This window comes from Zootoca vivipara, chromosome 11 (assembly GCF_963506605.1).
Source record: "Zootoca vivipara chromosome 11, rZooViv1.1, whole genome shotgun sequence".
NCBI classification, from domain to species: domain Eukaryota; kingdom Metazoa; phylum Chordata; class Lepidosauria; order Squamata; family Lacertidae; genus Zootoca; species Zootoca vivipara.
Window position 1 is genome coordinate 24,819,807 of NC_083286.1, and position 26,381 is coordinate 24,846,187.

Here is a 26,381-nt window from a genome sequence, read left to right on the forward strand (position 1 = left end):
ACAAAATAACACTTTGGTTTCCTTTTCCTACCCACTGCTAGTAGAGAGCAGTGATAAAACTTTGCACTGTATTAAGTGTTTTGAGGTATTGGCTTACAAAAAGTTACATACAAAGACCCGTTCCCCTCTCCCACCTCAATGCAAGAATTCCAAAGTACACTCTGAAAGCGAATGCTCTGCGAACACTTTATTACACAAATTACATTCAGCTTCTGAAAATAGTGTTCTAACAGTATAACCATCTAAAAATAAGAACATCCTGGAAACACACAAATTCTCGAGGAAGAAGAAAAACCGTTTTAAATAGAGGCTTTAAAAATCTTTCCCTCAAAGCAACAGAATGCTAGTGATTTTTCTTTAAAAAATAGGAGTTTTAGCAGCTTTGTTTCATTGTGGCACTAAATTCTCTCTGTTCTGTGATAGGTTAAGGGCATTGAACGTGAAAAGGCACAAAAGAAAAAATTGGAACTGAAAAAATGTTTTCTTAAAGCAGAGGCTGGGACTTATTTACAAATATAGAGAAGGTCCCTAACTGAAATGAGCAGATACTACTACTTTCAAAATCATTACTGCAATTAAAATGGGATTGTTCTGCTTTATTAAAAGGTTCACAGAAGACAATGGCACTGATATGAAATGGTCACACTCTAAAACCAAACTGAAGCCAAAGGGAGGGGGGGGGAATTGTGTACAGTCGCACAAAGGACTAGTACAGTTTACAATTAAATACACAAAATCTTAAAACGTGCTAAATCCGGCAATCGTTGTAGAGTCATACAATGTAGAAATCAAAGGCCAATTTCAGGAAGATGGAGGTATCGTTGGAGGGTGAGGAACAGCATCTTCCTCTTCTGAATCTGTGGCATCGTCTTCATCTTTTTCTTGGTCGCTCCCTTCCGTACTAAGTCGGTCAAATCCTTTTCGACTGTAGCCTGCGCGGCTTGCAAAGAAGTTCCCAAGATTGAGGCCTCCGCCACCTTTTCCTGAAAGTGGAAACGTGTTTAAAGAAAGTGTTCAATGTGCCCATTATTCCCACAAGTTGCTACTTTGGATCATAATGCTTTTTGATTTGCTAAGATGGCAGCTGTGCTCGTTCAAGAACAGCAGCTTCTTGGAAAACCTGTTGAGGTCAGTATAAAGTGACTCACGGAATAAGTCCTCTGATCTGCCTGTCGGAATCAGCCGCTATCTTCAATTCTGTACATGTTCCCCATCATGCCTTCCCTTGAAAGGCGTGACATAGTCACACTACAGGATTGGCTCTCTTAGCTATAATAGCCTCCATCTTCTTTAAAGTTAACTCAGGGATTATTTTGAACTTCGGCTGAGAGAAATAATTGCAGTCATTATTTTTCTTTCTTTATATAAAGGGAAGATTTGCAGAAGATCAATTTCTTAGTATTGTTCTGTGTCTCTAGGAACACTCTTGTGTTCCTCATCAAACCAAATCAGCCGCTCCCAGAGGCTTTACATGGTAGATAAGGGGAAGACTCAACAGCATTCTCATAAGGAATAGCTGCCAAATTCATTAGCAGAGGACAGACAATTTGTACTAGGTAGGAGGCAGGCTTTTAACATCTAATGAAGAGCATCAATGCAACACTCACTTGCTAGATACATCTGGGAATATCTCACACAAGAGCCCATGAACACACAGAGCATATACTTTCATAGATCTTTTATTAAAAACAAAAACATTTATTGTTATTCTTTCATGGGTCTTGACTTCTTAGGAGTGTAACACCTAACTGTAAATGAAGGACTATGTTTATGTCCTGCTTTCCAGCCCCATTTGGCTGTAAAACCAGCTTATGAAAGATTCTCACAATAGACATCATGTTCAAGTCTTGTACGAGGAGCGGAAATGATGTGGTGTCGCTACAGTGCCCGGACTATTTCCTGCCCTCATCCTTGGTTTTTGCTTTCCCTTTACTCACCTCTAAATTTGCCCAGGATTCCCCCTGAACTTGAATCAAGTTTATGTTCGGCATCAGCTATAAAAATGAGACATATTGCTACATCAGGAGCAAGCACCCTCAAGCAGAATTATATTATCATCACACACCAGAAAATAAAGCAGGATTTGTGCAAATCAAGCTATGTGGAAGAGAAATGGAATTGAAATGGCAAAGTCTCTGTTGGGCCTTGGTGGTTTTGCTGTGTCTGCAGCTGAAAAGTAACAACACTATTTGTAAATGATTCTGTTCTGCCGCTGATTATTAGAATTTTACTTTCACATGTCACCCTAGACTGTAAAAGACATGGAATCTAGATTTGCCCCACTGAGAAAATGAATTAAGTTCTAAAAGTGACTTCCCTTAAAATTACTTTTTTATTTTTTTAACACATGTTTATTAAAGATTTCTTGGCTTACAAAAGTATGTGCAATGTCTCTTTTTTCAAGTTACATTTTCTACAATCTTAAAGCCCTCATTAAATCTACCATAAACTAGACAAACAGTGAAACCAAGCTAGCCTTTCAAAACATTAATTCAAAAAATTAATTCAAATATTTCCAACAATGTTTACTTTTGAAAAGTCATATCCATAGGGCAAAACTACATAGTAGCACTTGTTTGGAAACACCATGTGTTGCACTGTTTATATATTGAGCTATATCCTACTTGCAGAATTGCTTCTGGTATTTATAAAATGTTTCCCATGTGAAAACTATACTTCCTAAGCTTACAGGAGCTAAAAACTTGGGCAAATCCAAGTTATTGCAGATGAACATGGGGCAAGCACACTAAATAGTATCTGAATCCCCCCCCCCAAAAGAAAACCCACTGCAATTTTTGAACCATTTTGAACAATTTCTGCTCACTGTCTCTTGGCAGCTGCTTTGAGAGTTTTTAAACAACAAGTAAGAGTTCTTCTTCCTGATGTGATCCAGCTAACAAGGAGGAGGTAGCTAACCTGAAGTTTTCAAGATACCATTGAACTTCAACTCCCATCAGTCCCAGCTGACACAGCCAATAGTCAGGGATGATGAGAGCTGTACTCTAACAGCATTTGGAAGGCCCCAGGTTAGCCACCTTTGCAACAGGGGCCATGAAGCCAGTGTGGCAAGACAGTGTAGCTGATTAGATTGGTATAAGTGACAATATCAAAAAGAGCAAGGCAACGCAATCTGCCCTAATCCTGAATGGGCCAAAATGCAGAACAGGTGCAAGTTCCACCTGAGATAATGTGAGAAGTTCCCACCGTTATTTACATATTATTAGCAAATGCATGTAATAATGCCCCTTAGCGAGTCTTTAGTAAAGCCAAACCGCTTTTCAGTGGTGGTGGTGGTAGACTTTGAGCAGACACCATTAAAGGAAGCTCTTTCTTCTTACTCCTCTATTCTGCTCTAAACCAATTCCTCATTATGAATGAGAAGGGAAAGGCCATGGAAAGTTGATGCAGAGTGAACAGCAGATGGGAGAAGGGTTAAGCATGCCTTCTTCCTGTCCCTTCAAAATCCCACTTGAAGGTTTCCTTGCAATTATTGCATGGCTTTGTTTACAGTTAGCTGACGGATAGGTCTTAACACTTGGTCTTTACTCTGGACAGATAAAATGCTGCTGCTGCTGCTGAACATACATTTATGATAGGTAAGTTAATGGGTGCTATTGCTCTGGGCTATTTGCAAGCATTAAATTATAGAAATTTAAGAAAAGGAAGCAAATGGTTATTTGTTTTAGCACATACAGAAGGAAATCCACATCAAGGGAGGCCCAGATGGATTCTAAAGAGTAAGTTGGAGACATCCAAAGGAGAGAGATCTTATTCAGAACCAGCACAAAAGACAGCAAGACCACTCCATAATTGGCTGTGCTTTCTTCAGCTACCATTCTGAACATCCCAATCTTTACGAACTCACAAAGTAAAAACAAAACAAAACACTACCCCCTGCTAAAATAATGCAAGAAAATTTAATCCGAACTGCAGAGAAAGGAACATAAGAAAGCCAGAGATACAGTGATCATGGCACATCTTACTTTTGTCCGCCCAAATTTGTCGGCTGCACAGTAGTGGGGAAATAAGTATCTCACACAGTTTTATTGAGCTGGTTCCATGAAGGTCTTGGACATGAAAAAGGATTGTTGTTACCAATTTAAGAGTTAGCTAATTACCTCCATAGATTCTTGTCTTTCTCCACCGGATAAATACTGCAATTGCCAAAAGGACGACGATTGGAATAATTAGAAGCGTCGTAATAAGGACAACAGAAACTCCAGTGCTGGCCTGCTGGACCACGGGGTGCTTTTCTTCTTTCTTTAACAATTCCTTTGACATCGGTTTGTTTGTCAGTCTGGCTTCTATAACAGCCTCTGCTTCTTTAAGAAAAGAAGGAGATTGAACAAAGATGAGGTTTTTCACGCCGTGCATATGGACTCCATGGTAATGTGGAAGTTCACTTCATAACATGTATTAAAAATGAAGAAGAAAAAATGTGAATTTCTGTTTAAGGAGGATGGCACTGATCACCAATGGCGCTTCCTTCCTGCAAGAATCAGTAGGCAGAGCTCAGAGCTTCTTTGGAGGAGCAGACAACCTACCCCGGGACTTGTGCTCTCACTTGCCCTTGTTTCCCGTACCATGGTGGAGCGGCAACCAGAGGGACTTTGGGCACCACCCTCCTGGGTCTGGGCCAAGGACTGCCTCATCTGGGACTCAACAAGGCCCCGAACCCATGCTGCAAACCTTTCCAGGGCCCCTCCTAGTTACCATAGGAAACATACCAAAGGGCATAAATACAGGGCTCACTGCTTTGAGGCATCCTGATGGGGTTGTGACATTGACCTCCCAGCAAGCGTGCCAGCTCCAGGGGGCCAAGGCTCTTTGGACCTTTATTTAAGGGGGCTGGGGGTCCCCATTGTTGAGGTTGAATGCCGAGCCAGGCGCAGAGTGACGTCAGGATGTTGTGTTGGGCCCCCTCAGTGTTCTGAAGATGGCTCCTCTGCCTCCCAGTGTGGTGAGGAAGGGCCCAGACCAGCAGAGTCCTCCAAAGGGAGGGAGGGGGCTGACCACCATTCTGAGTTCTTGGTCTCAGGTACTCTCGGAAGAGTAGGCAACAAAAGTACCTCCTCAGACCAGGCAAATCTCTGCAGCCTGGATCCGCTAGTGAAGCAGAACGGCTTTGCTTCAGTGTGATATCCTCTGCAGCCTCTTCTCTAGAGGCAAAGAAGCCAAGGCTTCTGCTACCCCCCAGGTGGCACAAAGCAGACTGAGCCACAACTACTGCCCAAAGGAGCACCTGTGTTTTTTCCTCAGGTAGCTTTGGACCAACTGCTCAGGCTTTTTGGCAGGAACTAGGTCGCAAAAGGTCCTAACCTCAATTACGTGAAACCCCCCAGAAAAGTCCCCAAGTAATCCTTAAGAGGGGAAGGGATAACAAAGATGTACAGGGAGGGGAAGAGAATAGAGGGTAAAAGTAAAATTAAATAGCTCCAATAAAAGGGTCAGGTTTCAGGAATCTGGACAGCCCCCCCCCCCGCCAATTCGCTCACAAGCAGAGCTAGTCTAGGAGGCAGCAGATCTTTCAACAAAGCTCTGAGCTCTGTCCGCTGACTCCTGCAGAAGTTATCATCTCCGCTAGTCACTGCCACCTGGAAGCCTCCTGTAAAACAATAATTAGCAGCAAGTGCAAGATGACCATGCTGAAAGATTGGCTGCCATAGAAGGAAAGGAACAGGTATTATAACTTTCAAATGAAAGACAAGCAAAACAGACCACGCTGCAATCAATTGCATGTGCTTTCATGTGCATCATGTATTATAGGACTAGCAACTTCTACATCACTTTTTAATAGATGTGACCCCCCCCCCACACACATACACACACCCTCCTCCCAGGCAGTCATTGACTTTTGCAGGTGCTACGCATGGACAAATGCGGTTTGTGTGAAGGGGTTCGATACATGATGGACTCCATGGTCAAGGCTCATTGAACAAGCCAGATTTCAACACCTGCAGGAAAAGCTATTTGTCTAAATCCATTATTTGTGTGCCAAAAGAATTGTATGGCTTATTTATCCTTACGACAATTTTGCAACGTTAACGTCCCTCAACAATCCAATTTTTATAAGTGAGCTTTCAACTACTCAGTGAGTTCACGGATAAAGTGGAATTTTGAAGCTCATTGTTGTGAAGGGTCGCTTTGGCAACTCTCATCCTGGCATGATAATTTAGCTTTGTACAGAAGGTGGCCTTTGGCTGCCACAGCTGGGCAATGCAGGATCTGCCAAATCTCATAAGATGTCTGTCCTTGTGAGATTTCAGCCCTGCCATGCCTGTGCGCTAATGCGGTTCCTTGAAAAGGGCGAGGGGGTGTGTGTGTGAGGAAAAGCTTTGGAAAAAGATGTTGCTTGGTAGCTTTCAGTCAACTCATCAGTAGCAGTCCGTGGGATGGCGTTGCTCAGCTCTGGCTTCCCAGTGCTCAGCATCCCTGCCAGTTACCAAGAGAGGTGAGTGAGAAGCAGGGAGCTGGGTGCAGTGTGGGCTCATAAGACTGGCTTCGCTGCTGCAACCACAAGACACTGAGCTCCCTCTGCCTCGCCTATCTCCCTCTCAGTAACTGCCCCACTAACCACTACTTGCAGCCAACACTGGTTGCAAAGAGTGTTCATCCACAAGGCCCAATTCTCAGACTCTTTTTCATTTACTATCATTAGTCTATACTGAATCTTTTCAATGTCATTGGATCATTTACAAAGCTACCTCCTAAAGTTGCAAATGATTTTCGAACCAATGCTGCAAATTGGCTCCTGAACGCCGCAAATCTGGACTGTTCCGCTTTGCAAATGTTCTTTGCAACCTGAATGTCCAACGGGGCTTCTATGGCTTCTGATTGGCTGCAGGAGCTTCCTGCAGCCAAACAGAAGCTGCACTTTGGTTTCTGAACGTTTTGGAAGTTGAACAGACTTCTGGAACAGATTCCGTTCGACTTCCAAGGTACGACTGTATTGTTAAGAAAACAAACCACTTTTAAGTTGTGGGGGATTTAGAGAAAAGGTAGGTGGCACCTCCAGCATCATCTCTCCCAAAATTCTTGTTTGCAAGTGCAAATGTACTTTGAACACGTCCTCACTCTTCTCACTGGGAGGTAGGAGACATTAAGTTGTTTTCGGTGGGAGGCATTTTGGTTTCTCTGCATGTATGTGTGTTGTTTCCAGCTATGTTAATTAGCTGATATGTACATTCAGAGGCGGATTTAGGGCAGCACGACTGGTTCCCCCACTCAGGGCGCTGAACCAAGAGGTCACCTTCCTGCCTCCTTCCCCAAGCCCAGTAAGTGCTTGCTTCGGGAAGGAGGAAGGAGGCCAAATTTTGGCCTCGCACAAGGCTTCATTTTACCAAGATTCAAACTTGTGTACATTGATATCTGAAAGCCTGGCCCATTTTTTAAAATCATATTTTAGGAAGTATTTAAAACATTAAAGAGATTCAGACTTTCTTTTCTTGCCTTGTTAAAGAAGTCCATAAATAGGAATTCCTAAGATCATTGCTGTCAGTTGCCTGAGCTCTCCCTTCCTTAGCATAAGGAGACACACAACTGAAAAATCTTGACAAGTATTAAAGTTTTAATTTGCTTACAGAAGTGCTTTCTAGACAGCTATTTGCACATAGAATCCAGAGTGACTATTAAGTTGAGGAAGATCACCTAAACATATTTTATCTTGTTTATAGTAATACAAGGCCATCACATTTCCCCCCCAAGGCAGTCAAACTGAGACAAGGCTAACCTTTTATTTCCTGTACCTCAATCCCAGCCTTCTTAACCGACCGATGCTCCATTTCTGCAAAACACAAACACACACACACAAAAACACACAACAGTTTTAAGGCCTTGTGATGTGTGTGATTCATAGAGGTTATAATGGCCACCATTTGTGACACACAATTGCCATAATAATAATAATAATAGTAAAAATAATATATTATTTATACCCTGCCCATCTGGCTGGGTTTCCCCAGCCACTCTGGACAGCTTCCAACTGAATATTAAAAACAATACAAGCTGACGGTATTAAATGACAATACAACAGAGAAAAAAGCTTGAGAGCCACAGCTCTATTGTATGGGGAAAGTCTTGGAACAGTCTAATAATTCTCATCCATGTGGGCTCTCTCGTGGCAGATGAGGGCTGATGTCAACGGGAAACATTCGCCACACATCAAACACAATTTACAATCCTGCACAATTTAGAAGTTTAGCAGGGCTGGTCTTAATTGTCAATATATGTAAAATCTATGGGATACAGTAGCTAAGTACTCTCTCTCAAGGTAGATACTCAAAGGGATTTCTGCCCATGTAACCAGTATAGTAACCTCAGGATTAAGTTTGGCTTGCGCCCAAACCAATCTGTTAAAACAGGGGGTGAAACTGGATTTGGATACTGGGGCAGATCCAGAATTGGCCCACCTACCACAGGCCACCTGCGATGTCATGATGGCTTTATACACGACCGTGGGTATGCTCCTGATTCTTCCTTTGGAGCCACAGCTTGAATTCAGAATCAGTGCTGAATGAAAGCCCCACTTTTGGCAGGGATCTGCTCCATTAGGGAGCTCCTGAGACAAGCCAGTTCTAGCAGGACTTGCATTCAGTGCTGAATTTAAATTGTGTTGAATTCAGAGGAAAAACGGGGAATGTATTCTAAGGCTCCTGGTTGTTTCTTCTGCAATCATGTGGAACAGGCTTTACCTGTCCCACATGCAACATCACAGGATATCACGTGTGGGGCAGGTGGCTTCGCAGGCCAGGCCTAATTTTATCTGTGGGCCAGATCTTCCCCATCCCTCAGTTAAAACACCATCTTTCTTAGATGAGTACACTTCACCACATCTGAAAATTCTGCACCAAGGAAACCCACGCCCTGTGCTCAAGGTATCATTTATCATGAAAACCAGAACCTGTCCCTCATTTGCACAATATATCCCCAGTTAAATATTTTGGCATAGGCTTACATGGTGGATGGCTTGGAAGAAATGACTCAGCTTTGCAGAGCACAGACACTGTCCACTGAAGCTGAGCCTTAGTGTCATTTTGGTTTGTCTGGCAACACCCCGGCATTCTAAACCTCTAGTTAACATCAGATTCTAGAAAGAATACTGTGCAAGAACACTTACATATTATGGCACTATCAATATATTTGGGGAAGCTGCAGATAACATGGTTGCTGCTCCATGACTTTAGACATTAAGATTTATTACCTTCATACATCCTTATTATTCGCATTGTAGCTGAAGACTACTCTTAATCATACAAGAAGCCTTTTGCTTTTTAAAGCCACTAAACCGAGCAAATTGAATGAGAATGGCAAAGATGCTCATCTAGGGGGTTTACTAAAGAGACAGATAAGAAGTTAATGTCATAGTGCAGGAGTAGGGAAACTTCTTTGGCCAGTGCGCCAGGCCAGATAATTTTATCTCCCATGAGCCAAATGTGACAGGTGGGCACATTGTTAGGTGATGCCGTGCTTTGAAGTTCCAGTTGTCAGGACTTCAAGGCACAGAGCAGCACTGTTTGAAAGCCTTGGCTGGGGAGCCTGAACTGAGCAGAAATTTATTCCTGTGCAGCAGCTGACAAAGTCCTGCTGCCTTGGCTTTGCAATCCTGTCCCCTGCTGGGGACAGGTGCATGCAGCCAAAGCAGGATGCATACCTGTCCATCACCTGATGTCACCAGTGATGTCACCAGGTGGGCAGGTATGACTTGGGAAAAATTGCTTTGAGAACTAAAGTGGATGCCTTGGTGTGCCAAGACTGGCTTACAACTTGGAGCATCCCCATCTCTGTCAAAAGGGATGGAGTCATGTGACAAGTGCTGAATTATCTTATGTGAATTTACATTCGTGTGTGTTCACACTCAGTGAACAGAGCAAAATATGGGACCTGTAAACTGCATGCGCTGCTAAGCTAAGGGATGGGACCAGTTCTTGGGCCACCCCTCATTTCTGAATGTCAGTCAGTCAATCTTTATTGGTGCAAACATAGGTCAAAACAGAATTGTTCATGGAATTGCTGCGTGTTTTACACCATCATCTACCAAGAGCTGTTTTCCAAAACCTTAGTCTTAGTGAAAAAACTGAAGATGTGGGTATTCCATTGCAGAGGAGATACAGTAATCAGTTTTCTGTGGTACCAAACCAGCCCCAGAGATTCCTAGACACTTCAGTCAGGAGCACCTGTATGGCAGATGCAAGTGACCACTGCTCAGCAGCTCACCTGAGGCATAGCTACTGAATCCACCCTTGAAAAGGAAGAGGGGAGGGAATAAGGAGTGCACAGACAAGCAAACGACCAAACGCCAGCAGTCAGAGGTAGGGGGGATGGGAAGGGACACAATTCTGTATTTGGGGTGATGGATGACACTTCAGAATGGAATGGTAGCAGCCCTAACGTGATTGTGTCTTATTTTATGCAGGCAGCCTTGGGAATCCTTCTGCATCAAAAACAGAGCAGAAATAAAGTAAATGGCATATAAACCACACATGTAATAGCAAGCAGTTGTATTTGTGGCTCTAAATGTTGCAAATGGGAAGCAAGTTTACTTTGCAATTTGTACTTAAAATATATAAATCTCATCTGGCTTTGTTTCATTCTGACTGGTGTTGTTATTCTTTGTTTTACTGTTTTTATTGTAGTTGTATTCTGCCTCAGATGCTTTTTTGGGGACAAGATTGTAAAACAAACTTGGGGGACCCCCCCCAATAAATAGTATACAACAGAACTGTCGAATGATTTGTGAGTTTATACCTTTTAAAAGCACAGAACTACTGAAGGGGACACAGTCAATCAAGAAGGTTTAATGACCAAGTGGCAGCAAATGTTCCAGCGGGAGCAACATATTTAGGCTAACAAGATGTGAAAGTGGCTTAGGAGAGTGAAAATTAAGTCATTCAGCCAGTGGAGTGACGACCATTCTCAGCTGACTTGTCAATGGATATTAAATGCCAGATGCTGAGGGACAAGATGGGGATGAAGTGATCTCTAACAAGATAATATGCCAGGCATGGCAGCACAGCATTTAATGCTGCAAACCATCTTGGTGAACCTCTGAAAGGGCAAAAATTGGCAAGCGAGTCCTAGATCCCTCCCCCTTACTAATTAAAAATGAATTTAAAAAACCAGTGGGTTGCAGACAATCTTAGTTCTACTTAGTGCTTTTAAAAAAAACGAAAATAGGTACCGGTACTTACCATGAAGTTGTTACAGTAAGTGTCACACTTTTTAATGTGTGTGGGGTGGGTGGGGTGGAAGGAAAGGTGCCCTTGGGTACAGTGTACCCTTGAGTACCCCTAGAAAAAAACCCCAACTAAATAGCGATATCCAACTAAATAATTTCATTAGACCTACACTCCTCTCACAATGTCTCACTTGTGCCCTCCCTAAATTTGCTCTGGAAGGTTGGGGGGAACCCACAAAACCTTATTCTGTGAACTGTCCTGAGACCTGGGGGTATATGGCGGAATATAAATTAAATTCAATAAAAATAAATAAATAAATAAATAAAACAAAAATAAGTAAAATAAATAAATAAATAAAAATTAAAACAGTTTTTAGGTTAAAGGAAGGGGTGGTATACAAATTTGATGATGATGATGATATACAAATGCTGCAGATATTCAGCACATAAAATTAACACAAGTACTCTTAATTCTGTTTACTAATACAAATCAGATAAACATACTAAATCAGATCACAATCAATTTCAAGCATCAGAAAATTTTATGATTCAAAATTTCCTAGAAAACACATCACTGCTTAGGGTACAGCCAAAATAGGCTGTCTCCTTGTGCTAAACTAGAAACATAGAAATCCAGTATCTTTTTGGAACTTCATCAAAATACGTCCAACCCTTTTTATGAAATCTTGCTGCAGAAATGCTCTTAAAACATGGATTAAGAAATCCGGGTCACTGATTAAGTATGTGCCTGAAAATAATGCTTGAAATGATTGAAGGCAAATAAAACTTACTTTCTGGGGATGCAAATTTCCACACTGTGTTGGTGTGAGCATCACCAACATACACCGTTCTGTCGTCGGAAGCAACAATGTCATGTGGCATCTCAAAATTCTGTCGATGTAAAGAGTCAAAGAATTAAAATTGGAGATCATCACAGTAAAACACAAAAGTTCATTTAGAGCCGCTTGTTCAACGATTAGATGTAGAATTAAACTCAGGAAATGTTTTAAGCTTTGTTAATATGTGAAAGGGTGCACAAAGTCCAATGATGGAGCAGAGGTGTCTTATTGTACAAAACTGCATGGCAACAGACAACCCATCAGGATTCAAGCAACATGGCCCTGCTGCATTATCTTGTCCTGTCAATCTCTGGTAAGCTAATCATGATGCTTAAGATTACTGCATGTAAGAAGTGCTACATAAACACCAAAAATCAGTATACAGGGCCAGCCCAAGACATTTCAGCACCAGAGGCGGACCCGAAAATGGCACACCCTTCCCTGCCAGTGAGGAAGGGGGTCTGGGAAGATCTACAACAGGAACAAGGAGGAAAGAAAGATGGACAATGAGATCTGCTGCCCTCGTGGACCCTGCTGCTTGAGGCAATTGCCTCACCTTGCCTCATGGTGGGCTGGTCCTGTTCATACAGACCAGTGATGGGGAACCTGTGGTTCGCCAGATGTTGCTGGACTCCAAAAAATAATCATCCCTGCCCACTGGCTAATCTGGCAGCGACTGATGGGAATTGGAGTTGAACAAGATCTGGAGAGCTCATGTTCCCCATTTCTCAACAATAAAATCTCTCCCCGCACCAACTCTCTCTGTGCCTAGCAGGGATAACACCAGCCACTAGTAGAAAGGACACACAACACTGGGAAGTATATTAGATTATACTGGAGCCTGCATCCTTACTTTAAAACTGATCAAATGTAGATTTTAATAAACAATGCTGTTTCCCATTCTAAATAACCAGAAATTAAAATGCTGTGGGGGTTGGGGGTTGGGAGGGAGTCAATCTGACCCTGGGTTCAAGTTTTCAAATTAGACAGCTATCCCAGAGTACTAATTAATTTTAATCCAGTGGCATGCTGACATTACATGCATGGTGGCAGTTTCAGACAACTTAGAAGTGGAAAGAAATGGAAAGGGAAAACAAGTAATAATGCAGTGACTTGGCCCCAGTCTAGCGAAATCTCTTTTCTTTATGTGGCTTAACAAATCATATTTTAACCCTGTCTATTTTTGACTCTAGCCTAATTAAATAAAAGGACTTTTCATATGAAGCAATAAGTCGTTGTGTGCCAAGTAACTTCTGAGTCAGAAACTGTGTGTGGCACAATTTAAAGCTAGCTTGCCTTGTGGAAAATAAAGGAGGGGGAAATCATTTCAGCTTGGTTCACGGTGCTATTTTGCAGATTTACTTCTTTAGTGGAGGGCTAATTGAGAACCAATTTCAACCAGAATTCAGCTATTCTTCTTCTTATTATCAATCAGTTTTTATACTGCTTTTCAACCCAGTCTAAGCCCTTGAGGTGACATTACATAATATTAAAAAAGCTAAAAAGCTAAAAACCAACAACAACACAGTGATATGATCAACTCAAACACAAAACAAGATCCAGCAGCATGATGTAAAACTCAAGTTTCCAAATACTTTCATGAATGCTCTGCTAGCCTTGCAAAGCAGAAATGGGACCCAGGAGTGAGACTCTCACACAGATGGCTTCTCTCTCTCTTTCTCTCTCTAGAGGGGCATGCTCTTACTTTAAAGCTTCCCCCGCTTTTAGAAACCCTTCACATCTCCCTGACCACAGAAGCTTATTGATCCCTCAACAGACACTGGTTCCTATTAATGTAGGCCCTTTGTCAGCAGGCAGCTTAAATTCACTCTCTTTCAGATTCACTTCATGGAAATTTCAAATTCCAAAGCAACAGAGATCACTAAGAAAATCTGAAAAGGACCAGCCTTCTTACTCGGCAACCAAGAATGCTCTCAACTTGCTTTGCAATTGGGGCTTGTTCATTTTATTGCTCACTTAGAACTGAAGCCCTTTCGGTGTAATTTTGTAATTAGCCCAGTATCCCAGCTGTGACCAAATCCAGTTCTGCATATTTCAGGAAGCATCTTATGTAACTAATGGCTTAGGTTAAACTGATCATTTACAACATAATGATTAAGGGAAAAAGATAAATACTAGCATGCTCCCCCCCCCACTGCCCCAGTGCTGTTTTATTCTTGGCTACCACTATTTTCTGAGGAAGCAAGATCCACATAGATTAAACCTATTGCTGGTGATCATGAAGACTGCAAGTAAATTCAATCCAAATTTACATATCCTCTGCATATTCGAAATGCAAGCCAGCCAGATAGGGCAGTGACTGGCTCCCGCTCCCTCCTGTGGTCACCAATAAGCTTTTGTCCTCATCCTCATCCCTCTTGCCCTTTAGAAAATTCCCCTCCTTCTCCTCTTTTAATTAGTAAGGCAATGCATGATAGATTGCATGAAAGTTCATGCAGAGCTTTACGAAAAGGCGGCTTGCCTCAAGCTTAGGTGAGAGGCAACACTCGCACCAAGGGCAGTATTTAATTCACCCATATGCACATCTTATTTCAGAGTCAAAGCCAGCAAGTAGCTGCACCACAGGAGGAGGGAGGAAGGAAGAGTGTGCAAGTCGAAGACTTGTTCCTGTCACACAATAAGTATAGCTTAGCACAGGCATCCCCAAACTGCGGCCCTCCAGATGTTCTGGCCTACAACTCCCATGATTCCTAGCTAACAGAACCAGTGGTTGGGGAAGATGGGAATTGTAGTCTAAAACATCTGGAGGGCCGACGTTTGGGGGTGCCTGGCTTAGCATCACTTCCAAACCAGGCTGTGATTTCCTTGAATTCACTGTCAATGACCAGTGAATAAGCTGGTAGGTGCTTCTCTGATCTTTTTTAGGAGACAGATCGTTAACTACAGCCTTACAATACAACCTCGAAAATTTAACTAGGAAGAATAATTCTGTTTCACCTGCTAGGTAATTTGAAAATAATAATAAATATGCTAAAGTTTGAAATGTGCATAAGACGTGGAGGGGGGAGAAAAAGTAACGATTGTTCATGCATTTTTAATAAAACCAAGTGATGCTTCACGACGTGTTACCTTTCTAAGTGGAATGAAAGTGTCAATGATTTCTCCAGTTGAAAAGTTCATCATGAATGCTTGCACGGGCACCGTGTCTCCAGGGTACGGCTTTCCATTAACTGCAAACAGCAGACCACCTACAAAGATACATTTGTTCTCCCGTGATCTGTGTGGGGCTCATAGTCTTCCTTTTTATTACAGCCCAGTCTTAAGCACAACAATGCAGGTTAGGAAAATGCTGACTCAAAGAGCCAGGTAGTGGTTTATTGCAAGCATGCAGCAGCTCATATAGACTTTGGAAATAGTCATTCTAATAGTGAGGATGGACTCAAGACCTTCCCCAAAACAACAGATGCAACTTTTCAGCCATGACTGCTAGGAAGCAACTGGCAGTCCTCTGAATTAGAATCAATTGGGAAAAGGAAAATATAATGAAAAATAAATGCATGAGAAATCAAATGAAGTTAGCACTCCAGACTCTCTCGTCTTTTAAGCTGACTCTTGGAATATTCATTGATCATTATTCAAATATATACCCCACCCATCAGTCACTTTGCTACAGGTCATAAATAGCATGAGAAGAGAATTTCCGCAAGGAAACTTTCCTGCTTCCTCCTTCCCTCTCCAGCCCTCTGCACTCCCTTCAATACTCTCTATACCAGGCTTCCTCAACCAAGGTCCTTCAGATGTTTTTGGCCTACAATTCCCATGATCCCTAGCTAGCAGGACCAGTGGTCAGGGATGATGGGAATTGTAGTCTCAAAACATCTGGAGGGCCGAGGTTGAAGAAGTCTGCTCCATACAGTTGTACCTTGAATCCCGAACGCCTTGCAAATCAAACATTTTGGCTCCTGAATACCGCAGACCTGGAAGTGAATGTTCCAGTTTGCGAACATTCTTCAGAACACAACTGTCCGACGCGGCTTCCATGGCTTCTGATTGGCTGCAAGAGCTCCCTGCAGCCAATCAGAAGCCATGCCTTGGTTTCCGAACATTTTGGAAGTCTGTTGAACTTCCGGAATGGATTCTGTTCGACTTCTGAGGTACGACTATATGAGGTTGGGGAACACACAATAAGTGTGAACGATGGGGTGCAGAGAACTGCTGAGAGCTGGGGGGGGGCACAAAAAACCAGAGGCGCCTTATGTAAGTGGATGGAAAAGTTCTCTTGCCCAATTCTACACTACTGAGGATCCAAGCCATAATCCGTATCTAGTATAGTCATGGTATTTGGTTCAGGGCAGCTAGCCTTGAAAAGTTTTCAGCACTAAATATAGGAGCACAAGAAACCATTTCTCCTGCTCCAAGCAGGGAACCAGAGAACCCAGGCAGACATGACCTGAGTTTGGGCCATAATAATTAAAGACACACCACTGAACATTAAGAGGACCAGAATGGTCACAGTGCATCTTTCCAGTAAAATGATTGATAGGCCATTTTTTTTAAAGATCAGTCCAGAAAAACCTATGGGCATATATTTAAAAACTCGTCAAAGATTCTTCCAGACATTCAGTAGTTATCATTTCTCTCTAGTGTATCTTACAATAACCAAGAGGTTCACTTGCTAATGTTCTTGTATTTGTTTTCTAGCGCTTGCTTCGTATGGCACAATAAGCTATTGTAAACAATATATTCTTCTAGGCATTTGTGATATGTTCCTACTGCTGATGTTTTTTGCTGTTTTTCCGCTGAATTTGTAATCAGAATGGCTTTACTGAAATGTATTGTTTTACATACTGTGCCTTTTTGGCTTTCAACCTTTTTGTGGTGTGCAACAAATAAGTTGATTAAAGCAACAAGAACAACAATTTTAAACTATGGTTTAGTTACACATGATTTGTGAACAAGGACTTATATGGGCCCACCTATCTGTAATGTACTTTGTGTAATGTACCAGAAGTGACTGAGCTGTGACTCTTGTTCCTAGCCTTTTCACACCTTTGGACATTCATTTACAGCTGTCTTCTAATTACTAGATTTCTACTTGCCTCTTTTTCCTCAATTGAAAAAGTTCTCCCTAGAGAGAAAACATTGCCACTACTGGCATATTTAGGCAGACTCTATTCTGTTTTCGTACGCAATGACAGTCTTGTAATTACAGTCTTCTGGGCTGAGAACTGGCTCCAGGGAAGAAGTGCTTTTCTCTCTTACAAACTACACCTGTCATGGAATTCCCAGCATCCTTTCCTAATACAAACAGCAGCTGTGGGAAGGGAGACCCATTTAGAGCAGGGGCGATACTCTGGGGGAACAGGATCTAATTCTTTGTTCCCATACAGTAGGACTGATCCAAAACACATCTCAAAGCAGTTATTTGCCCCATAGATGCATTTTGAAGTAGAAAAAGGTGTCAAGAGTGCGAATCATGACATTTCCAAGTCACACTGAGCTTCCACTGCGAATTAATTTTGGGGTACGCCTTCCCACAGGGAATGGTTTGCTAGCAGGTTTCTCTTTTTGGGAAAATTTAGCAATGCAATATGGCTGAACAAGATGCAGCAGAATTACCACCTCAGCACATATTTACAAAGCTGAAATATGATTCTAAAAAAACAGCTTTAGAGTATATTTCTGTTTCTCTCCTCAAATACTACAATTATGTTTACACTGCTCATCAAACTATTGCAAACTTTTCAGCACCGAATATTATCTAGACAATATTGTACTTTTGTATTGTAATATTTGCCCTTTTAATTTCCTCTCTTCCTTTATGCTTCATTTTTTTTAATTAAGAGGTTTAATACCCAGCATTCTTGTTCTCACGTTAAAATTTCTAATTTCTTCCTCTACTGGTGTAGAAATATTTTTGTGTTCTCTCTAATGACACTTGAAATAGCATATTAGCTTTTAGAATCTGCAGCCGCTGATGAAGAAGGTGGTATGTATTTAAAAAACGTTTGTCTCAGAGGAGGTACATTTATTTCTGCCTTTAACATTTAGGTATTGGCAGCTATTACTGTTGGTGATAGCGAGACAGAGAAGAGGTTTAAAAATCTCATATAAAAACGGTGAGATCAAACATAGCATGAGTGGGCATATACAACCATTACCATGACCACCAGCATCACTGTTTATTCCATTTATATCCTGCTCTTCCTCCCAAAGGTGCCCAGGGTGGAAAACAGATCTTAAAACAATATAATTTTAAAACTTCTAAAATTATCCCTCTTGCACCACCACCCCCAAATCTAGGGTAGACATGGACTGGAAGGAGGGGAAAGAAACTGGAACTCGTGGTGTGCAAGTGGATTTCTATTTTACAAGTAGGCTAAGATATTTCTGTAATTAAACCTGAGAACAGTAATTAAACTTGAGAAGGCTCAAGTTTCCTACCCTAGCTCCAGTTTTTATAAAACCGTGGTCAAGTTAGATAACTGCTGCTTCAAATTGCAGCCTGGGACCACAAAAAGACTGCCACAGAGGCTTAAAAAAAGCTGATGGAACTTTCAATCCTTCAAATTAAGTACATTTATTATCTTACTAATATGCTATGTTAAGAATACTACTTCTACTATCACAAGGCGAAAAAGCAGGTCTCTCATACATGACATTAGGTGTTGTTGTTTTTTAAGTTATTACCTGGGGCATATGAAACTGCAAATACTTCTCTTCCAAACAGTGGGTGCCTGATTTCTTTAATAAATTCTCCTGTTTCTGGCTTAAAACACTGGATCCGACCATTTTCTCTGTCTGCTACACAGAGTTGACCAAAATCAGACACCAGTGTTAAGCTGTGGGGGATGCTGAACTGGCCAGGTTTAGTTTGTCCAACAGAACTCTCTGAAATGAGAAAACATCCAATTAAAGTCCAACAGCTTACTACTTACAATGAGAAATCCTGATAATTTAAGCTAACAGGAAACTGTACACTGTAATGGTTTATGGTCCAAACATATTAGATTTCAAACTGCGCACTGAAAGCATTAAGCATCCTATTCACAATGCTGGGTGTTAATAACTGAATTTCATGCCACAAAACCTGGTAAGAGGTGGACTTTGAAATTTCTCCACAAGAAGCTGAATAGATGTACAGTGGTACCTTGGTAGTTGAACGGCTCAGCTCCCGAACAAATCGGCTCCCGAACGCCGCAAACCTGGAAGTGAGAGTTCCAGTTTGCCAACGTTTTTCGGAAGCCAAACGTCCAGCGTGGCTTCCGATGGAGTGCAGGAAGCTCCTGCAGCCAATTGGAAGCTGTGTCTTGGTTTTGGGAGTCGAATGGACTCCTGGAACGGATTAATTTCAAGAACCAAGGTACCACGGTACACGGTAATATTAGGCACATTCATAGGCACTTGTTTCCATAGAGACTTAAGGTGTACCCAAACTTCTAGACTGTATCATTTGTGTGGCACACATAAGTTATTTAGGGAAAGAGAGGGTTTACTAATTGAATCAACAGCTTCCTATTCAGTACCTTCTCCCCACTGCATGACAAACATTCCATTTGGAGAGAACTTGACAATACGACTATTGCAGTAGCCATCGGATATGTAAATATTGCCAGTAACTGGATCCACTGCCACGTCCGTGGGTTGGCAGAAGTGGTATTTGTCGCTCCCAGGTTGCAAAGCCCTCCCAAAAGACAACAAAGGAGATTCCGCACCATTCGATGCCAGTTTGAATACCTAGCAATATAAAAGGGCAAAAAGTTCCAGGTCATTTAATAATATATTAAAGGTAGACCTGCACAACCCGCTGCAGATTACATCGTAGGCCTGTCCTCTAGAAAATGTCTTTCTCCAGAGAACAGTTGCGTATACATTAATATTCATGAACCCAATAAATAAATCCATCGTCAGACATGTAACAATGTTAATTCAGTAGCGTTTCTGCATGTCAATCCATGGCTGTTGTGCTAAATGAAGCAGTTGAACATTTGGCAAATATCCCTCCAAGTCTGAGAATAATCATGCTGTCAAGTTGTTAACAAGAAAAGCTAGCTAAATTGAGAGTCACACAGTTAGTACGGTACTTCTGGAAGCTAGTTGCACATACCTGATGAAGAGCTACATCTGTCACCCAATAGTTACCATTATGATCTATGCTCAAGCCATGTGGTAAATAAAACCTAAAAACAAAATAAATAAAAACTACATTAAGCAACAGGGAAACAAGGCAGGATAACTTGTTCTGTTTAGTCACCATACAAACACCTGGATTGATGTTTATATAAAGGAAATATTCTTATCCAAATTTACTGGAACCCTGAACGCCTGCTATTTTTCGGGCCGCATTACCCTGTTATTCCTGAGTAAATGGTTTAATCTGGTGCTACTACTGACTTTCACCCTAACCTTCACCCAGTGGCCAGTTTTGAAATACTCCGAGTTGTCGTTTGTGTGTACACACCCTAAATTTTGTCCTGTTGAAGAGTGAAGAACACTCAGCTTGAGCATGGGAAGAGACAGACAGCTTTCGATCCCCCTGTCCAACGTTTCCTGGCCCAAATTTTAAAAAACCCACTGTTGTCTCCTTAAAGAAAATAATAGGTCCTTTTAAAAAGATTTTATTGTGTGCCGATTTTGTACTTGTACTCCATCCCGTGCGTCTTTCCACATGGTAGCACTGTTATTTGGGGGGTCTCAATTTTTTTAGCAGTAAAACATAAGTGCTGCACTCAGGAAAATACAATACTTCAGTACATTCACAGCCATTCGCACTGAGGAACATGGCTGCGTGGGTGCCTTGGGCACCTACTGGATTAAATGTGCCGTGTAATTTGTGATGAGTGATATAATCTCGCCTGGGCATTATTTCAGGTTTAGAGGTCATTTTATATGTTACTTTGCTGGGAGGAAAGACGTGGGGCTCAAATACAATCAAGGTTGAAATGTTAATAAGGAAAAGCAGTTCCGCATAGCATCATAAGGTAAACAGCATATTAACATTAACAGGCATATTACCCAAACTTTGCAGAAAACTGATACTACATATATACTTAGACAACATACAGACTGGTGGCACATTTTGTGTGGCTTATGAGGGGTTTGGGGCATTGTTGGGACAGCTGCTGACTTAGACTTTCCTGCTTCTCCTCAGAACTGAACAGAAAATGGAGTGCGCTGCCAGTGAAGGGTAGCCTTTTCTCAAGGTTGTTTTGCTAGATTTGGGATCATTTCCCACTGTATGTATTCTGTGCTGTTAACTCTTCAAAAAGGCTTCTTTGGGAAGAGGGGGGAGGGAGACAGGAAAATCTCCATGTTTGCACTATGTAGGATTGCAGCTCAGTTTTCTTTGGCATTCTATTGCATACCAATAATTCCATCTTTATTATAACATGCTTGTTTATAAATAATAATAATAATAATAATAATAATAATAATAATAATGTAGTCTTCTTGGATTTTAATGCTGAGGTTTGAGGATCTGATATTCTGAGACCCTTTTTTGACACACAGAGGAGGAAGTTAGTGACACATCTCAAGCTTCTCATCCCAACAAATCATTCCCATCCAAGTACATTTCATATTAATTGCTCAGCAGGCAGCACCCCCCCCCAGACTTTTTAAAAATGTTTTTCTGCAGATGAGAAGCACACAAAATCCCATAAGAACACACTTAGAAAGATTAAACAAAAGTGGCAAACACCGTGACTATCCGGCTCTAGAAAGTAAATGTCCAGTTATTCCACGGAAAATATGGAACTATTTTTGCTGTAATGCCAAAATGGCTAAAAATGCTAGTTTTGAGTGATCATGGAGACACCAGCCTAACTTAGCTGTGTCTGCATTTGCCCAAGGAAGGATAACCTGGATCAAGTGTCTACTAAATATGCACTCACTAGTCTGGCTACAAAGTGGGCACAGCATCAACTTTTATCTCTAAATTAGACCATGAGAAGGAGTGGAGTTGGTGAGAGCCCCATGTTCTACTGCTTTTATGTTACCAGAAGTAAAGCAACTATGGAAAAAGGTCTTCAAGCAACAGAATGTTGGGAGGGTTTCAATCCCACACTTCATTTCATGATAAAAGCAGAACTCTCCATACAAACACTTTATAGCCAAACCAGCGAGTAGGTGTTTAGTATCGTACTTTCCAGCTTGGGGAAGGTACTATTTTCTCCCACTTATCCTACCATTCTAATAGGAAAGCACAACACACCTTTTTGGTCTTTCTGCCTCTTGAGGACAGAATATTTGCTTTCTATCTGCGTTGGGTTCATTTGGGTCATTAAACAGTGAGCAGATAGGAAGGGGCATAAATTATTTCCAGACACTGGAAAAGTTTATAATGTTTGAAAACAGTAGATAGATATAGATATAGATAGATAGATATAATGCAATGAAGTGAGGAACTTATTCAGAACAAGGAAGGCAAACGTTAGAATTTAAAAAGTAAGAAAGACTTACAGATTTCTTCCCGTGGAATGAAGAACTGCTGAACTATTGGGATCAAGTACAAGAATAGTGCTCTCTTTAATGGGCCCAAGTCCTTTTTGTTGATAAATGTATCCACTGTCAAATGAACTACACAGAAAAGAAAAACTGATCAATATACAAGTTAATCAATCAGAAGTTTCAGAATATTTGGGTGGATGCCAATAACAGGTGTGGCACATATGTGGGTTCTCCACCCACACAGGCACATACACATTGCCATGCCATATGTGTGTCTTAATAATATAGCTTGCTATCTAAAAACAAAGAAACAGGATTTCTCCCAGGGTGTAGCACATTAAAAGAGGTTCCCCCTCCTTCTCCTCCTTTACCAAACAGAGAAGTACATAGAATATTACTGCACACAGTCTTCTTCTGGACTGTGCATTTCATTTCCAGGAGGTATGCTCACATGAGTTCACTGCTGCAGCCTCAAGTGCACCATTAACATAGCAAGCAGGAACAGGAAAGTATGTTGTAAGATTGGATAACAGTGAGCTCTGAGTGGCTCGAGAGCAGGCTGAAGATCTAAGGTGCTCATGAAACAGGAAGCGTTCCTATATGCTCCAGTTTTTCCTAAGACCAAATTTGAGGAAATGTAATGCTTCCTGAGCACTTGGGAGAATATCCCCACCCTCAGTGTTCTCTCTAAAGGTGTTGTCAGTGACCTCTCTAAGCACCGCTGCTTACATATATCTGGCTTTAAAATAAATAATCAAACCACTGCAGATGCCACCACCGAAATCAAGTGTATATGTTGGAAGGAGGGGGGGGGGAATGCAAGGGAAGGGAGAGCGGTCTGACACTGCTGCTGTACTTGATTATTTTATACAGACAGTTGACACAACAAAATGAGCTCGAGTTTTTGCTCCCCCCCCCAGTCTATTTTACACTGAAAATTAAAGTATCAATAATTTTGAAATTCACAGTAGGCTCATTGTGAGCCATTTACATAAGTATAAGGCATTCATACTGTTATCCCAATGAGAAATTATTAGCTATACTTCTCCATCAGTGCAAGAAGCCTTTATAAGCATTCTAGCATAAGTGCTTAGCATTGATTGAAACAGTGTTAACTGACTATGCCCATGAAAGTAAATAGCATTTAATCTAATTACATGTAAAATTGTAATTCAATTCTCATCCAAAATCTGGGAGCTATATATTTTTTTCTACATGTTTATTTATTTAACTGGTTTCTAAGTGCTTATAGGGATTGATTTTTAAAAAAACAGGAGGCTTGCTTTATGACTTTAGATGAGTCTGCAAACCAAATTATTTACCCTGTACATTGCAACAACAAAAAGAATAAGCCCCACATAAAATATTTATGCTATAGCTTTCAATTAAGAAAAGTGGCAGGCCACTCAACTGGTTGCACTTCATTGATTAGTACATTGATTTCTTTATTAAAATTATTTGCACATGAAATCTGCAGCACTTTTTAATTAAAAAATCCATCATGCACTTAGTGACTATTGTTGCAAATACCTTTTATCTGTTTTTTTTTTTTTTGGTAACCTCAGGTTTTCCAGAACAGTTACCATTTATTAATACCGCAAAGAAGCGCAGTTAAAAACAACAAGTGATAGTTTTGGACTCGCATGGGTAGGCAAACTAAGGCCCGGGGGCGGGATGCGGCCCAATTGCCTTCTCAATCTGGCCCACGGACGGTCCAGGAATCAGCGTCTTTTTACATGAGTAGAATGTGCCCTTTTATTTAAAATGCATCTCTGGGTTATTTGTGGGGCTTGCTTGGTGTTTTTACATGAGTAGAAATGCATCTCTGGGTTATTTGTGGGGCATAGGAATTCGTTCATTTTATTTCCCCCCGCCCCCAAAAATATAGTCCAGCCCCCCACAAGGTCTGAGGGACAGTAGACTGGGCCCCTGCTGAAAAAGTTTGCTGACCCCAGTTTTGGAGTCTTGTGGTTTCATGGTCAGGCCATCAGCAATGGACACTGGGAATGATCCCAAGGGTGAGCAACAGTAGCAGGTGTGTCTTAAAAAGTTAGACTAGTGTTGGATCAGTCTATTGGCTCTTTAGGAACTACTCCTGTTATTTAATAGCAGTTTTCAGGATTACTTTCGAATATCCAAAACCTGAGTATTCATACACAAGAAAAGATATCAAACAATGCAGATTTAAAGCAGATTATAAAATGCTGCAATATTCATTGCTTATGCTCTGCTGATACAATATTTCCCTAGCATGGTAGGCTCTTAAAAATATAGCTATTTTCTATGAAGAAATGAAGTAGTAGGCAGGAGCAAGCAGTAACAGTGGCAATTAAATGATAATAAACTCATCTTCTTTGATGACTATCATATTCATATAAACCCATAAGGTCCTTAAGTACTGACCTATGGCAGCTTTTACACACAACCAAGCTACTACTTATTTTGAAGGTTTTGCAATTTTTCTTTCTCTCTCTCCCATAGGAGCCAGGCCACATTCCCATTTTTACTGTTCCTTTATAAGGAATGAGGCCTGGGATTAAGGGTGATGAGTCCATGGCAAAGAAAGGAACCAATCTCAAAATTCCTAGATCTAATTCAGCTTCTCTACTGAAGCTGTGTGTGAATGGATTAACAATGGATTAACAATATTAACATATATTTTGAAGAGCTGATACCTCTCTGGAATGGAGAGGGTGAGGAAAGAAAAGGATGACTGATGGTTTTTGGTTTGTTTGGGGTGAGATATGTTCAAACCTAGACTCACAGTTTAATGCTAAGCCAAACCATGGCTTAGCTCCAGGAAGGGCAGCAAGTGGTTGTGATTTTTGCTCCGAAAACCCACAGACATGTGAGCTCACACTTGGCCATGTTTTGGCTTAGCACAAGCATCCCCAAACTGTGGCCCTCCAGATGTTTTGGCCTACAACTCCCATGATCCCTATCTAGCAGGACCGGTGGTCAGGGAAGATGGGAACTGTAGTCCAAAACATCTGGAGGGCCAAAGTTTGGGGATGCTGGGCTTCGCATCAAGTGCAAAATGAACCATAGAAAAGTTCAAGAGACATTGTATTCAATAAGGGGAAATCCAAATCTTACACTGGAACTTGCAAGAACAAAGCTTCCAGATGGTTTTCAAGATAGATAACATAAATGCAAAGGTAATTTCCGGACTAAAAGCAGACTTGAGACATCTGAACACCTGCCAGAGTTATTTGGCATAACTCCCTTGAATTTGCTTCTTCACCACCTAAGCAGAGACCATCCAAAAAAAAACATCATACACATTCAAAGATGGTGATTTAAGCACCGCTTCTGCCATACTTCAAATTTGGGAAAGCTGGGGGAGTACAGGAAACACGCACATTTCTAGATCTTGCACTTAAGTGTTCTACAGCACAATATTAAACTGCCTAAAGTTCTCAAGCAGTCTGCTGCATTTGCTTGTAGGGATATGTGGCTTTTATGTGCATGTATTATTAATACATTGCTAGCATTCTGTGCAGTGCCTGAAGCCCTGATAATTTGTTTGCCTCTTTCCTTGTTGTATGATGGGGAAGCAATCAACCAGAAAGAATGAAGAGAGTTTCTAAGGCTGATAATTGAGCACATTTATGATTGGTAAAGAACATTACACCCAATTAATAACTTTGCATTAATTTTATGGTTATGTGCATATCTAGGCAAGCATGATAACAGAGGCCTATTATCACAGAATAAAAGGAAATATTTGGAGAAATCCACTCCTTTAAATAATTAACATTTTCCTGATTCTAAAAGCTTCCTGTACTTGTATGCAGATGCATTATTCAAATTTTCTTCAGTAACTTAAATATCAAATAAAGCAAAAGTACCCATATTGGTTAATAAGAGGGGAAAAACTCCAAAATTCATAATTGAGCTATACCATTATTAGGACCAACCAAATTATCACAAATTGTATTCCCTCGAGTAATTCATTT

General features: G+C 41.2%; 1 protein-coding gene across 7 annotated transcripts in view; it reads right to left on the reverse strand.

Annotated features, from left to right (window-relative positions):
• Positions 1-167: 167 nt before the first annotated feature.
• The window catches only part of PAM (peptidylglycine alpha-amidating monooxygenase), a 131,289-nt gene continuing 105,075 nt past the window's right edge, over positions 168-26,381 (reverse strand). For 3 of the 7 annotated variants that reach the window (XM_035100121.2, XM_035100119.2, XM_035100124.2), the window contains 10 exons: positions 22,435-22,551; positions 20,081-20,153; positions 19,500-19,710; positions 18,664-18,864; positions 15,103-15,221; positions 11,965-12,064; positions 7,730-7,783; positions 4,119-4,322; positions 1,938-1,994; positions 168-983 (listed from right to left, as the gene is read on the reverse strand). In XM_035100121.2, the coding sequence (XP_034956012.2) occupies positions 802-983; positions 1,938-1,994; positions 4,119-4,322; positions 7,730-7,783; positions 11,965-12,064; positions 15,103-15,221; positions 18,664-18,864; positions 19,500-19,710; positions 20,081-20,153; positions 22,435-22,551 (1,318 nt within the window). In that variant the 3' untranslated portion in view covers positions 168-801. The remainder of the gene's footprint in view (positions 984-1,937; positions 1,995-4,118; positions 4,323-7,729; positions 7,784-11,964; positions 12,065-15,102; positions 15,222-18,663; positions 18,865-19,499; positions 19,711-20,080; positions 20,154-22,434; positions 22,552-26,381) is intronic. The other 4 variants (XM_035100120.2, XM_060280172.1, XM_035100122.2 and 1 more) reach the window with 2 other exon arrangements.